The 896-nt window shown below is 39.7% G+C and overlaps 1 protein-coding gene across 1 annotated transcript in view; it reads right to left on the reverse strand.

The window, feature by feature from the left end:
* LOC105454046 overlaps positions 1 to 884 on the reverse strand; it is a 6,408-nt gene extending 5,524 nt beyond the window's left edge. The window contains exons 1-2 of the mRNA XM_011696373.1: positions 558 to 884; positions 55 to 285 (exon numbers count right to left, since the gene is read on the reverse strand). Of these exons, the coding sequence (XP_011694675.1) occupies positions 55 to 285; positions 558 to 884 (558 nt within the window). The remainder of the gene's footprint in view (positions 1 to 54; positions 286 to 557) is intronic.
* Positions 885 to 896: the final 12 nt, after the last annotated feature.

Here is an 896-nt window from a genome sequence, read left to right on the forward strand (position 1 = left end):
AGATTCATCGAAATCGCAAAATTCTGTTCGAGATGAGCGTGTCGAATTACTCACAGTTACAATTATAAATCCGAGGAAGCAAATAACAAATGTGTTTGAGAGAAATTGCATCAGCGCCATGTAACAGAACACTTCCTCGATATTGTCCGCGAAGGCAATAATCCTCTGATGTCTATTCACGATAGATCTCAATGCAACTATACGCGAGTCATATTTGTCCTCGGCTACAGGAATCTCCAGCAATTCATGACATATTATGTCGATCTGACCGGCAACGTGGAGTATCTAAAAGTGATGATCCAAAATTGTCCCGAAGACTACAACCTGCCAAAGGTCTAGGGCACATTAGAAATCTGTTAACTTAAGTACTAACACTAAGAATTCCTCCGTTCATACAAAATTAATTTTTGTGGCAAAATGTAAAGCTTTACTAATTTTGTATCGTGTGTCACATTGATATTTTATTATGTTAGCTTTTAAAAAAATAAAATAGGGAATGAACTAAAATAAGACTTTTCCAAGAAGAAATAACGCTCTTCGATACGGAATCAACTTACTAACGTCACAATAAGAGCATTCAGCATTCCCGCTATAAGTGCCAATGTGCATTGCAGAAGAAATTGCGTGGCCATGACAATTTCGTAAATTGGCGACGCATTGCACTCGGACGGCAGATTCATTTTGACAATAAGCTGCTTCTCTTCAACAAGTTGCTCAGACCCCGCGAGCTTTTGAGCAATCATGCTACTTCCTCCAAATAAAACTAGCACGACCGAATACGCACCGATGCTGCATTTCGTAAAACGATGAGACAAAATCGCTTTGCTTATCATTGGCCGCACCTTTGAGTGAGTGGACACGAACTCATTCCAGTCTTCGGCCATCATCGCAAAAAT

The sequence above is a fragment of the Wasmannia auropunctata genome, unplaced genomic scaffold (assembly GCF_000956235.1).
Source record: "Wasmannia auropunctata unplaced genomic scaffold, wasmannia.A_1.0 LD335989.1, whole genome shotgun sequence".
In the NCBI taxonomy this organism is placed as follows: Eukaryota; Metazoa; Arthropoda; class Insecta; order Hymenoptera; family Formicidae; genus Wasmannia; species Wasmannia auropunctata.